This window comes from Ursus arctos, unplaced genomic scaffold (assembly GCF_023065955.2).
Source record: "Ursus arctos isolate Adak ecotype North America unplaced genomic scaffold, UrsArc2.0 scaffold_13, whole genome shotgun sequence".
Classification (NCBI taxonomy): Eukaryota; Metazoa; Chordata; class Mammalia; order Carnivora; family Ursidae; genus Ursus; species Ursus arctos.
The window spans coordinates 42,392,048-42,405,079 of NW_026622797.1; the positions used below are offsets into that span (position 1 = coordinate 42,392,048).

Here is a 13,032-nt window from a genome sequence, read left to right on the forward strand (position 1 = left end):
TGTTAAGTCTTCTTGGAGTATTGACCCTTTTATGTAATGCTCATTTTTATTCCTGATAACTTTACTTGCTCTAAAGTCTGCTTTTTCTGAAATTAATATAGCTACTCCACTTTTTCTTCAAAATTTTATGGTTAGTTAAACATAATAGTGTAATATTGGTTTCAGGAGTAGAATTTTGTGATTCATCACTTACATATAACACCCAGTGTTCATCTTAACAAGTGCTCTCCTTAATACATATCACCCATTTATTGCATCTGCCACCCACCTCCCTCCATTAACCCTCAGTTTGTTCTCTGTTCTTAAGGGTCTCTTATGGCTTGCCTCCTCTTCTCTCCTTCTCTTTCTCTCTCTCTCTCTCTCTCTCTTCTCTTTTTTTTAATCTTTCCACATGTTCATCTATTTTGTTTCCTAAGTTCCACATATGAGTGAAATCATATCTAGATCTGAGGTGTGGTATCTGACAGTTTGGGGAAATTCTCGGTCATTATTGTTTCAAGTACTGCTTTCATTTCTTCTTGTAGTGTTATACCCTTTGTAGTTATCTCACAGTTCTTGGATATTCTGTTTTATTTTTTACAGTCTTTTCTTTCTTCGTTCTTCAGTTTTAAAGAAGTTTCTTGTCATATCCTCAAGCTCAGAGATTGTTTCCTCATCTGTGTTCAAAGACATTCGTTCTTTTTTTTTCTTTTTGATTGATTTATTTGAGAGAGTGAGAGCGTGTGTGAGTGGGGGGAGGGGCAGGGGCAGAGGGAGAGAATCCTCAAGCAGACTCTGTTGAATGCAGAGCCCAACACGGGGCTCATTCTCATGACTCATGAGATCCTGACCTGAACCAAAACCAAGAGTCAAATGCTCAAGTGACAACCACCCAGGGCCTGTCAAAGACATTCTTTATTTCTGTTACAGTATTTTTGATGTCTAAAATTTTTTTATTCTCTCTCAGAATACCCATCTCTGTGCTTATATTATCCATCTGTTCTTGCCTGTTGTTTATCTTAGCATTAATGCCCTATATATTAATCATAGTTTTAAAAAAATCTCTGGTCTGGTAATTCCAGCATTCCTATCATATCTGACTCTGGTTCTCAGGCTAGTTCAATCTCTGCAGACTGTGATTTTGCCTTTTAGTATGTCTTGTAGTTTTCTGTTGAAAGTTAGACCTGATGTACTAGGTAAAATGAAATGTGGTAGATAGGCCTTTGGTAATATAATGGTAAGGTGTAGAGGAAGAAGTCCTCCGTAGTCCTGTGATTAGGTCTTAGTCTTTTAGTGAGCCTAGGCTCCTGGACGTGAACTTCAGTAGTGCTTCTATTCTTTTCTTTCCCACTCTTCAGTGGTGCAGGATGGTTCAAGGCAACTGAAATTGAGTGTTTTCTTCTAGGTAGGTTAGCTCCCTTCTAGGTAACCATCTGGGTAGGTTAGTCTCTAGTTAAATAGTTTCTCCTAAAGGCAGGTCTTGTTAAGAAGAACATAGTGTTCTGGTGTATTTCAAAATGGTTCCTTTTCTCCTCTTCCTACTGGAAACATGAGGAGATTTCCCCCTGATGTTCACTATGAGGACCTGATAGAGCTCATGGAGGTAAACTCAGGCAAGTCAGGTGTCCCCTATGACTGGGTCTCCCTGGAGTTTTTGACTTTCAGACTTGTCCACTCTGAGCTTCCAGTAGTTCATCAATTTCAGCTCTTTTTTCCTACTTCAGCATTGGTTGCAAGGAAGATTCTGTTCTGGTAAGTGTGACTTTCTCTATTCACCTGTTTCTCCAATTCCAGGAGTAGCAGTTTACCCTGTGACCTTACTTCTGACAGATCTAAGAAGAGTTGTTGATTTTTTAGTTTGTTTATCTTTTTTACTTGTTAGTAAAACAGATAGAGTGGCAATTTCTGAGCTCATTACATGCCAGATTAGAAACTAAGTCTGTATTATTTTTTTTAGTTTCCTAGCCTGGCCTACCCAACTTTCTGAGTTCTAGACCCACCTCTCTGTTTGATATTCATCTCTATTTGTGTGTTCAACTGACATCTTAATATCAATAGGTTCTAACTGTAATTAAGTACATCTGCTTAAACCTGTTCTCCTATATGACCTCCTTACTTTGACTCAGAATGTGATCTTCCCTGTTACTTGACTCAAAATCTCAAGCCTCAGTTATCTAACATTTCTTGTCTATTCACTTCTTAAAAAAATAGTTTTCTCTAAATCCTCTCAATTCTACATTCTTCACTCTGTTATCTGTGTTCTTGTTCAGCTCCTCTTTTTGTTCAAAAAAATAGGTTAGAATATTTTTTTTAAAGATTTATTTATTTTAGAGAAAGAGAGTGCACATATGTGTGCCACTGTGGGGGAGTGGCAGAGGGAGAGAATCTTCAAGCAGACTCTGTGCTGAACGTGGAGCCTGACATGGGGCTTGATCTTAAAACCCATGAGATCATGACCCCAGCTGAAACCAAAAGCTGGACACTTAACTGACTGAGCCACCCAGGAGGCCCTAGAATAATTTCTTAAAGTGAATTCATATCCATCCTCAATATCTTCTGATTCCTGCTGTCCACTGCGTCCAATTGCTGTAGCACTCTCTTGTCCTCTTTACTCTTCTTTTCCCTTCAGTCAAAAGTTAATGAGAATCTATACATGTGGCTAAATGCCAAGGAATACAGAGATTGACAAAACAGAGTTGACAGTCTTATTAATTCATGCTACTTTGCTGTTATAAAACCATCACGGGTTTCCCATTTCCTGCGAATTAAGATTTAACTCTGAACCTTGTGATTCTGTAGTATGGTCCTACTTGGATTTTTAAATTTTTCCTTCTATCCATTCCCCCTCTTGTAATCCATACTATAAACAGATATGGGTACTCTCTCAATATATTCCATTTCTACCTTTTTAAAATGTTCTTTTTGGAATACTTTTTTTCCTTTCTCCATTCCTGCTAGAATCCTCCTTATTTTCAAAGTCTATCCCAAGAGTCACCTCCCCAGTAAAGCTTTTTTCCTCATTCTCCCAGTGCTGTCTTCATTTACCTTCCAACCTCCCCATACTTTGTACTTAAGATGACTTTTCTTGGGTGCCTGGCTGGCTCGGTTGGTTAAGCATCTGCCTTCGGCTCAGGTCATGATCCCTGGGTCCTAGGATCGATTCCCAAATTGGGCTCTCGGCTCAGTGGGGAGTCTGTTTCTCTCTTTCCCTCTGCCCCCCCCCACTCATTCTCTCTCTCTCTAATAAATACAATCTTTAAAAAAAAAAAAAGATGACTTTTCTTTGGCTACCATATTATTTCTCTTATGCTTCTGATAGAATTTGAGTTTTTAAAGGACAATGCTAGAGTTTGTCATCTTTGAAATACCCAGCACATGATAAAATGATATTTATGTAATTTTTGATTGTATCTCCACCTTTGGGTGAAGTATGAGTTCTTCAAGGTCTAGTTCAAATTCACTTGTATAAAACTTCCCATAGCTACTACAGTACAACTATCTTAGCACTTAGACAGTTTTCATGGTCTTTTTGTGTGTGTGATACTTCATTAAACTGGTGGGACTTAGCTTTATTTTTTTTTTAAAAGATTTTATTTATTTATTTGACAGAGATAGAGACAGCCAGCGAGAGAGGGAACACAAGCAGGGGGAGTGGGAGAGGAAGAAGCAGGCTCATAGTGGAGGAGCCTGATGTGGGGCTCGATCCCAGAACGCTGGGATCACTCCCTGAGCCGAAGGTAGACGCGCTTAACCGCTGTGCCACCCAGGCGCCCCAAGGGACTTAGCTTTATTAACTCTTGAATCCCAGTACACAATTCCTACCATATGCTTAGTAAATGTTTGTTGAATAAGTGGAAAAATAATCTGTTTCTTTACTTTCACATTTTTATTGGTATCTCTTTTGGCACTTATCACGTTCTAATTTATTTGAGGAAATGTTTGTATTTTCTGTCTGCCTTTTCCTCATTGTAATGCTGCAAGGGAAACGGTAGGGGAAAGATCTCATCTGAAGTCCTTACAAAGCCTCACTCATGGAAACAAGAATACATTTGTTCAATCAGCAATTATTTTTTTGAGCTCTTATTTTATGCCAGCGATTATTCTAGGAAATAGGGATCTAAGAGCAATTAAGATGGGCAAAAATTCCTGCTTTCATGGACCTTACTTTCTAGGTAGGGGAAACACTCTATTAATAATTTACCAAATTTAATTTTAGCTGGAAATGATCCCCTGTGAAGAATTTTTTCTCTAGTTTTTATTTCCCTAGAACTTTCACTTGTATTTAATGTACTGTTACATCTCTGATTATACTTTTTAACCAAAAATGTTGCCTTTTATTAAGCTCCTGTTTATGTGATAGGGACTTTACTTATTTTATCTCTGTTCTTCAAAAAAGAAAACCAAAAAACACTGCAAGGTAGGCTTTATGTTTTTCTGTTATATAGATAAGAAGATCGAGGTTTGGTATTGGTAAGCAAATTAACTTGATTTAATCATGGCACATAACTAGGAAATAGGAGAGCTGGGATTCATGCCAAGGTCTGTCTCTTGTTAAAACCTAGATATACTCTTGGTACGATACCTTATTTCCAATTTCTCTCCATTTTTTCAAGACAAGTAAACTTTTAACCTGTTTTTTTTTTTTTTTTCTTTCCTGATAGCCACAGTATGAGAACAATTCACTCCAGGCTCCATTTTCCAATCAATCAATGTCCCATTCCCAACAAGAGGAACTTGAGCAAAAGCTTGCGTCTACTGAGAAAGAGGTTTTGCAGCTCAATCAGTTTCTCAAACAAAGAATAAGCCAATTTAGTGAAGAGAAGAAGAAACTGGAGGAAAAGGTAGATATTTTTAATAAAGTTGAATTAGGTCAATAACATTCCTTCAGCATCTAATTATTTGTCATCTACTGTGGTTCAGGGGTGTGCTATACCAAGTTGTACATTCATATTGAAGTGATTAGTTTTGTAGGAACTTTTGAGAAACCTTATGCAGTCCACAAAAATCTAGGGATTTCCTTGAGGGATTAAAAATACCACAGTGTATTATATCTTGCTAATGAGTAGTGAAACCTTTTTTGAGTTGGTTGCCTAAACTGAGATGTGACACAAGTAAGTGTTCTTCTTTTCCATTTGGGGTCCTGTTTCTTTGTCATGGTGGGTATGAAGGATTGGTAAATGAAATAAAGATGGTGTTTTTTTGTTTTTCTTTTAATAAACACATAACTTCATGTTATTTAAGCTGAAGCCCATGATGCAGAACAAATAGTGAAAAGCCAAATATCTATATATATGTAATACATCTGTATATTTATTTGACCTTTTTGCCTTTATTAAAGTATTTTCATACTTCATCTCATTCTATTATAGTATCATTAAAGATCAAGTAGATTACCTGCTAGCCCTAATTTACTAAAGAAGCATAGATCCTTAATTAAGCTTAGTTGCAGAACTGGTTTTAGATTTCTCTCTTGATATGTCCAGCTTATTATTCTATTACTGAACCTTCCATTCACGTGATCTTGAAAAAGTCACCATGATTTCTGCAGACATGTTTGGTACTATTAATAGAGAACTCAGTTGACATTTTTGTGTGAGTTTGTGTGTGTGCATTAAAATTTTGATCTTCCAGAAACTGACAAAAATTTTACATGGTTTCTCTTTCTCAGCTGTATGGTATATTCTATCTTGGCTAATTTAAAAAGTAACTTCAATACCTGTTTCTTGTTTCTTTTCTGTATTTTGGGGGTTTCATACTATACCATAATCTGGAGGGAGCTAAGGAAATATTCATTGGTTGTATAGATGTAGGAGGGATTAAAATATTTTCTCACCTGAGATTTGTTAAGTAAAAGATTGTGTGAAAATTAGTGATGATTCAGGGGTGCCTGGCTGGCTCAGTCGCTAGAACATGCAACTCTTGATCTCAGAGTCATGAGCTCGAGCTGCATGTTGGGTGTGGAGCCTACTTAAAAAAAAAAGAAGAAGAAGAAGAAAATTGTGATGATTCAGTGGATACAATTTTTAAAATATATTTTTATGTTTTATCTATTCTTCTCATCTTTTATTACTTTTGGTATCCAGTGCTTAATAAAATCAATTTATATACTAACTACATATTTGATAGTTCCTACTTGGATATCTTAAGAATGTTTCAAATTGTTCATCCAAAAAATATTTTTAATTTGCCTTCCGAGTGCCCTCTTCTTAAAACAAAATTTCCTCATTGTTCATTACTGTATATTCAGTTGCTCATGCTGGAAATCTTACTAACGCAGATTAAGCCTGTCTCCTAAATATGTAATAGAATCTGTCCAACACTACCAGACTGGTCTAAGTTATTGTATCTCGGCAAATCTTTTCTAAGATCTTCATTGTTATCTCTGAATACAATCTTGCCCTACTTGTCTGCTTTCCATCTACCTCCAGTCACTTTTTTTCATTATTGTTGCAGTTCCATGTATTTTTTATTATATTTTGAAAAATTGAGTCATAATTTATATATAGTCAAATGTATAGATCTTAGGTGTTCAGTTAATAGTATACAGCAGTATAGCTGCTATCTAAAATAAGACACAAAGTGTCTCAATCACCAGGGGTGCCTGGCTGGCTCATTCGGTAGAACATGTGACTCTTGATCTCAGGGTCATGAGTTTGAGCCCCATGTTGGGCATAGAGTTCACTTAAAAAAACAAACACTTCAGTCACCCAAGAAGTTCCCTTGTGCTTCTTTCTAGCCCAGTCTCCTTCCTCTCTCTGAGACACTTGTTATCACCACAGATTAGTTTTGAATCTTCTTGGACTTCATGTAAATGAGGTCCTACTGTATATATTGTTTTGTGTTGGTATTCTTTCACTTAATATGTTTGAGATTTATTCATATTGTTGAATGTATTCATATCTACTGCTGAGTTGCATTCCATTATATAGATACATCACAATGTATCTACTCTCTTGTTAATGGATATTTGAATTGTTTGCATTTTGCTGAAATTATGAACAAGGCTACCATGAACATTCTTGTACTAGACATTTTTCATTTCTCCTGGATAAATTCCTCAGAGTGGAGTTTCTGAGTCATACTTTTCACGGGGTAAATGTTAACTTACAAGAAACTACCTGAATTCTGCATGCTTAGTGACCTTTCTGAGTTGGCCGTGTGGGTTGGGGCACCCTGAGCCGGTCGTCCTATGCTGAGATGCTTCAAAGCCTTATTAAAAATGCTTAGATCCCCATGAAGCCCAACTGTACCCAAGTCACCAAGAGATTGGGTAGGACCGAGGTTGCTGGGCTTCATCGTTTATAAAATCAGGAGTGCTGATAAAAGAAGTAAAACTTTGAAAGCTTCAAGTCCTGCAGCTGCTTATTAACCAGCTTTGCGTGGAGTACACATCAGATGGAATGTCACCCTGGCTGTAAATTTCAGTAAGCTCTGTTAGCTGGAAAGTGGCACATCACTGTACACTTGTGCAAATTCCCTTTCCTTTGTGGTGTGAATAAGTGTACTGTGAGATGCAAAGAAAAGGGAAGAAGGAAACCTGAGTTCGCCTAGTGTTTGTATCATTTAACACCGTCAGTGTGTGAGGGTTCCAGTTGCTCCACGGCCTCCCAGCTATTCTTCATAGTGTGGAAGACTGAACTTAAAAGGAAGATCCAGTCATTTCACTTACATTACCCAGCAGTGCCATCTCGATGTTGTCTTTAAAATAAGAATCAAATTCTTCCCATGGCCAGAAAGATGTAACCGTAGGCTCTGAGTCCCCCCGGAGTACCCTGTGTCATGGCGCAGTGGTTGTAGTTGCTCAGGCAGGTCATGATTTATTTCTGGCCTCAGAGCCTTGACACTGAGTTTCCTCTCTGCCTGGTAAACACTTGACTGTCTCCTCTCACTACTCAGTCACCTATTTATTTTGTCAAGTCTCATCTTAAATATATTTCTCCTCCAACCCCTCCTTTCATCTATTTAGAGCATTTTGTTCTTGTTTTTCCAGTGCTTAACACAATTTTGAATAATCATTATGTTTTAATATTTCTCTGTAAGCTCCAGGATGGCAGGGATGTATCTATCAGTGTGTCACCATAGCATAGGTAGCACCAGCCGTGGTGCCTGGCAGATTGAATGAATGAATGAATGCTTTCAAGTGATTTTTCCAAGAGGGAAGAAAAGAGAGTGAGATAAGCTCAGCAAAGGACTCTGGAAAGAATAATTAGAGATAATCAAAGATGTCAGAGGAGTGTATGATAGAGCAAATTCGTGAGATAAATAGGGAAAGGTTGATTACAGATGCCAAGATGGAGGAATTACTTTTGGAAAAGAAGAATAATAGTCTCTCTGTGGAGTGAAGCAGTTGAGAAGGGAAATGTGTAGAACAGGAAAATTAAGAAGGAGAGGGTTGGTGTAGGTGGTAGAGTTTGTGTCAGAGGCCATGGAGATGATTTGAATTCTTGAAGTTCGAGTATAGATGCTAGTAAATAGACTTATGGGTAATGCATCAATTGACCAGCATGAGACTGGGATTGCATTATTTCCTTCTGCATTTCCTCTCTGTTATCCTCCTGATCAAGACTGATGCTACAACAGAAAAACATTTAATGTGATAATAACAATAGAAGTTACTCTTTGATAAGTTCTTTCTTGTATATGCTAGAGAGCATGTTAAGGTGCATTGAATACATTTTTCATTTAATATTAACTAATCTTCACAAAAACCCTAAGGCATAAATATTATACCCCCATTTTAAAAAATGAGCTAAATGAAGCTTGGAGAAAAGTTGAGTGATTTGTCCAGTTGCATGTAGGTAGAAACCGTTGCAAAGCAAGGAGTAAAATTCCAGACAATTTAACTCTACAGCCGATGCTTTGCTTCTAATAATAATAATTTATTAAAAAAAAACTTGGAGGAAAACATTTTCTCAGTAATCTATTTTGTTCTAATAATTGTATTTAAAATGAAGAAAAATATATTCATTTATAAACCTTTTCTGAAAACAGAGCCCTCCTATTACCTTCTAGGAACAATCTCAGTACTAAATAATATTTCCTTGAAAGGAAAAACCTAACCTTTTATAAATAGAATAGGGAAGATTTATTAGCGATACCTCACTTACCTGGAGGTAATTACTGGAGTTGAGTTTAGTAATCAACATTAAAACTTGAAAGTTAAAAAAAAAAAAAAAAAAAGCAAACCACAATCAGCGAAGAAGGCTGAAAAACCCCCAAGACCCATTGATTATGTGTGATCAACTTGTAGTTAACAAATAGCATGAATAGTATCCAGTAGGAGAGTGTTGGCAGAGGTTTGTGATCAAAGGCAGCAAGCTTGACCTGACAACAAAAAAGACCGTTGACCAGCCAAAGAAAAAGAAGAAAACCAGGACATCTTTTCATAGTAGAAGACATTATGACTAACCTATTCCATTGGCTGCTTTTTGAGGACATCACTGTGTCACACTTAAGACACTTAAAAAAATTAAAACTAAATTAGGGAGTCTTTAGTAAAAATAATCTGGTTAGTTATTTCTGTAACTTACAGGGTCATTCAGTAAGGCAGAAGCAGACTTTGTCAATGGGGGGAATGAACCACAAGAGACTGTGGACTCTGGGAAACAAACTGAGGGCTTCAGAGGGGAGGGGGGTGGGGGATTGCAATAGGCCGGTGAAGGGTATTAAGGAGGGCACGTATTGCATGGAGCACTGGGTATTATATGCAAACAATGAATCATGGAACACTACATCAAAAACTAAGGATGTACTGTATGGTGACTAACATAACATAATAAAAAATTTAAAAAAAATTGGGATCCAGGCACAGCTGGTTGCTAGAGAATTTATGGAAATCTGGTTATGTGTAGTGTGGAAAAATTGAAAGAACATTGGCTTTTCAGTCGGTTGATTTATATCTAAATCTCACCTCTATCTCAGTGACTTGTGGTTAAGTTACTAAAGATCTCTGGACCTCATATTCAAAAAAGGAATTACATGTTTTTTTCAGAAATGTCTGTTCACATCCTCTGCTTTGTTTGTTATCATATTATTTGTTTTTTGGTGTTGAGTTGTTTAAGTTCCTTGTATATTTTGGGTATTAACTCCTTATTAGGTATATAATTTGCAACAGACATATGAAAAGATGCTAAATATCACTAATCATCGGTGAAATTCAAATCAAAACCACAGTGAGATACCACCTTACACCTATCGGAATAGTCAAAATAAAAAATGTGAGAAACAACAAGTGTTGGTGAGGAGAAAAAGGAACCCTTGTGCACTGTTGGTGGAAATGCAAATTGGTGCAGCCACTGTGGAAAACAGTATGAAGTCTCCTTAAAAAATTAAAAATAGAATTACCGTACAATTCAGTAATTCCACTACTGGGTATTTACCCAAAGAAAATGAAAACACTAATTCAAAAAGATATATGCCCTCCTGTGTTTATTGCAGCATTATTTATAATAGCCAAGATATGGAAGCAGCCCAGGTGTTTACTGATAAAGAAGATGTGGTGTATATAAACACCACTGAATATTACTCAGCTGTAAAAAAGAATGAGATCTTGCTGTTTACAATAACACGGATGGACATGGGGAGTATAATGCTAAGTGAAATAAGTCAGAAAGACAAATACCATATGATTTCACTCATACGTGGAATTTAAGAAACAAATGAACAAAATAAAAAAGAGAGAAACCAAAAAACAGACTCTGAGACACAGAGAACAAACTGGTGGTTACCAGAGAGGCTGTGGGGGGGAGGGGGGATGGTAAAATAGATAAAGGGGATCAAGAGTACACTTATTAGGTGAGCACTGAGTAATGTAGACAATGGTTGAATTATTATATTGTACACCTGAAACTAAAATAACAGTGTATGTTAATTATACTTCAAAGAAAAAAGAGAGAAGGGGGGAATGGAATTGTATTATGTGGTCTTTCAGGTCATTATCAGGGTCAACAGTCTGTGAGTTCTGTTAGATCACAAATTGTCGCACCAGCACACTGACCTTTAATCCTGAGAAATCCCCAATGAATAATAGGGTTTGTCAGTTTTACCAGCTGTTGCTCCTTACCCAAGGTAATAAATCTAGCCTCATGTTATTGATGGAATGAATAGATAAAAGGAGATGTGGTTTGTTTTTCTAATTGAAGTTCTTTTAATAAAAGTTGTTATACATTGGACTTGAAAGAAATTAGATAAAGCGTGAAAGAAACTAGATTGTGCAAAGTGTTAGCTTTAATAAAATTTTGGAGAGTAAACCACTCTACTACTAATTACTGGCACTTATTTCCCTGGTGTATGTGGGAAAAGGCTGTAAAAATATTTTAGATCCCTGTAAGTTTCAAAATTTTGGAAGACTTGGTAAGTTAAGGTGAGTGAGTCTGGAGTTTCCTTTTTTGGGTAACTATTAGTGTACGTATGTTATTTGTAATTGAGCTGAAATATTAAAGAACTTTGAATATATGATATGAAATTTAAAGATAGTATTTTTCAAGTGGAAAGGTGAAAAAAAATTAGTAGATCTGAGGTTCAGCCTGAGGAAACTGGGATTTACTAGAATCATGTACTGTATGTGTTCTATAGTAGGTGTTCAATTAACCTATCAGTCCCAGAGTGACATCAGTGGTACAGCACACTTCTACTATATGTAATTTTGAGAAAGAAAATATGTTGCATGTTCAATTATGACATAATACCTTAACAGTAGTCTTGGCTTGAGGTATGGATTGGTCTCACCAGTGCCCTTATTTCTTCCCAAGTATCTGGTAATTTTGGTAAGTTCTCCCGGCTTTAATTGCGTTTCTGGAGTACATGATAAGCAATTTATTACCAAGTCAGTAACAAAACAGCTTCAGTTACTTGTAGGTATCTTCCTGTCTTAAGTCACATAAAACATTTGGATATAGCTTTTAAGAAATAAGGAATTGGAGTCCTTTTTCCAGAGATGAATATTTGCTTCACTGATTTTAAAAATATACCTTGTGGCTCTGTTTCTTTGTCTTTCTGGATACTCAGTAACTGTTTTCAACACCAAATTATAATGTAACATTTTTAAGGTAATTTAAACAGCATTTAAACTCAGCAACATGTACACATTGTTGAAATGACAGAGATAGGAATAGCTTTGACCAAGTTTGCACATGTGCTGGCAATAAAAACTCTTATCTTACTGCTCATTGGCCCACTGCAGTTTATAGGATGCCATCAGTTGTAGAAGCAGACAAACAAATTTGAAAACTCTTGACTTCAGTGATACGAAAATTTGTAAAAATGTGAATCTTAGAATTGATGAGTTAAGGTGAATCTTATGTGAGTTGGTGGTAGCCTTAACTATAAACTAGAACTGTTGGTTATATTATTATTATTTTTTTAATTCCACAAAGCCCCTGAAGATTCATCCTCTTTTTCTTTAGCTTAAAACCAGAGATAGGTATATCAGTAGCCTGAAAAAGAAATGCCAGAAGGAATCCGAACAAAACAAAGAAAAGCAGAGAAGAATCGAGACCTTGGAAAAGTATCTGGCTGATCTTCCCACTCTAGATGATGTGCAGAGTCAGAGTCTGCAGGTAACATGAACTAAAATGCTCATCTTTAAATAACATGGAAATCTACTTTCTTAAGTTGACCCTTTGGAAATTTCACAATTTTTATAATTTAAAATTTAATTAGAAACTCTTTATCTAAGCAGGTGTTTGTCTTATTAATATATGATTACCTTCCTAAGAAACCTCTGTGTTAACTTTTTACTCAACATTCTACTCTAAAAAGGTGGTTTCTAAACCAGTCTGACAGCCCCAATCCATACGCACGTAGGTGCATCACAGTTCTGACTTTACTCAGTATTCTCTGTGATCCACCAAGGCTCAACAAGACTTTATTTTTTTACTATCTTTCCAGGTCCTTGATTTGTTTTCTTCCTTCTTCTTAACCTTTCCATAAATTCTTACACATTTGTCTGTGGTCTCCACTCCTCTGACCTCTACTGACCATTTTTCTTTCTTAACAGTACCTCACCAGAGTCTTTCTACCAACTCTGGTGAAGCCTATCTTCTTTAAATGTTA

General features: G+C 36.5%; 1 protein-coding gene across 3 annotated transcripts in view; it reads left to right on the top strand.

The window, feature by feature from the left end:
* CEP85L (centrosomal protein 85 like) overlaps positions 1-13,032 on the top strand; it is a 161,300-nt gene that overhangs the window by 114,704 nt on the left and 33,564 nt on the right. For 2 of the 3 annotated variants that reach the window (XM_048226184.2, XM_026504696.4), the window contains 2 exons: positions 4,641-4,820; positions 12,384-12,536. In XM_048226184.2, coding sequence (XP_048082141.1) covers positions 4,641-4,820; positions 12,384-12,536 — 333 coding nt within the window. The remainder of the gene's footprint in view (positions 1-4,640; positions 4,821-12,383; positions 12,537-13,032) is intronic. The other variant, XM_044386278.3, reaches the window with a different exon arrangement.